Genomic DNA, 1,411 nt, shown 5'->3' on the forward strand with positions numbered 1-1,411 from the left:
GCCACTACACTGGGCAAAAGAGCAAGACCCTGTCTCTAAAAATAAAAACAAAACACCCTTGACTCATATGTTCCAGCCCTACTCTATAAGTGTCTCTCAGGGGAAGGGATTGGTTCTATCTAAGAGTTCATTTCTGTGCCTGGCATATTACAATTCTTCCTGAACTGCCCTACTCTATAAAACTACAGTTGCATACCACAATACCTGGCTAGTTTTTCTTTTTAGGAGAGACAGGGTCTTGCTTTTGCTTAGGTTGGTCTCGAACTTCTGAACTCAGGCAATCCAACAACCTTGGCGTAGCACCCAAAGAGCTGCCTCTCATACATGTACCAATAACAACTAATACCGCTCTTTTATGGCACTGTGTATACTTTTAATTAATTACTTTTAATATTTTGTGAATATTGATCTCTGGTAGCAGACAGTTCTGGGTTTAAGCCTTGGATCTTTTACTTCCTTATAATTATTCAACCTTTGGGAATTTATTTCACCTCTTTGAGGCACAGCTTCCATAGCTGAAAGGGGGGGAAATAACAGTACCTAACGCATAGTGTTCTTATGAGAATAAAGAAGAGGATGCAGGAACAGCATTTAGTACAGTGGCTGGAACATAGACTGTGACCAGTGAATTTGGGCTGTTGGGATTATTATTTGTCACCAGTAGACTGGGCAGGGGCTTGTCTCTTGCTTCCCACTGTGTCCTCCATGCTGGAAACATGCTTAGTGATTATACATGTGTTGAATGACTCTTCAGTAGGAGGATGGCTGGATGGAAGGATAGGTAAACTCTCCTCTCTGAGCAGCCAGGAAAGAGCTGAAGCCCAGGGAAGAAAGAAGGTTCCCCTCAGTGGCTGAACGTTGGGATCCTGGCCCAGGGGCAGACCTGCCCTCACCATCCTCTTCCCCAGCAGGTTTGGGATGTACATTCCGTTCCTGCAGCTGAACTGTGATCTCCGCAAGACAAGCCTGTTCAGCCACATGGCCACCGTGGGGCCCCGAGAGGCAGTCAGCGGCCTGGCAAAGAGCCGGGATTACCTATTGACGCTGCGGGAGACATGGAAGCAGCACACAAAACAGCTGTATGGCCCGGACGCTATGCCCACCCATGCCTGCTGCCTGTCACCCAGCCTCATCCGCAGCGAGGTAGAGTTCCTCAAGATGGATTTCAACTGGCGCATGAAGGAAGTGCTGGTCAGCTCCATGCTGAGTGCCTATTATGTGGCCTTTGTGCCTGTCTGGTTTGTGAAGGTGCGTAACAACCCAGGGCGGGACAGGGCTTAGCTGCTGCCTCCTGCTTGCATAACTGACTCTGATGTTTGGGATGAGATTTTTTTCATTTGTCCTCCTCTGGAGAGCTAGAGTGGCTACTGGCTCTATTTTGTCTTATTTTTATTTATTTATTTATTTATTT

The 1,411-nt window shown here is 46.9% G+C and overlaps 1 protein-coding gene across 1 annotated transcript in view; it reads left to right on the plus strand.

Annotated features, from left to right (window-relative positions):
* The first annotated feature begins 886 nt into the window (after positions 1–886).
* Positions 887–1,411, plus strand: part of TMEM39B (transmembrane protein 39B) — a 12,504-nt gene continuing 11,979 nt past the window's right edge. The window contains exon 1 of the mRNA XM_003801242.1: positions 887–1,248. Within this exon, the coding sequence (XP_003801290.1) occupies positions 919–1,248 (330 nt within the window). The 5' untranslated portion in view covers positions 887–918. The remainder of the gene's footprint in view (positions 1,249–1,411) is intronic.

The sequence above is a fragment of the Otolemur garnettii genome, unplaced genomic scaffold, assembly GCF_000181295.1.
Source record: "Otolemur garnettii isolate 467f Iridium unplaced genomic scaffold, OtoGar3 scaffold00204, whole genome shotgun sequence".
In the NCBI taxonomy this organism is placed as follows: Eukaryota; Metazoa; Chordata; class Mammalia; order Primates; family Galagidae; genus Otolemur; species Otolemur garnettii.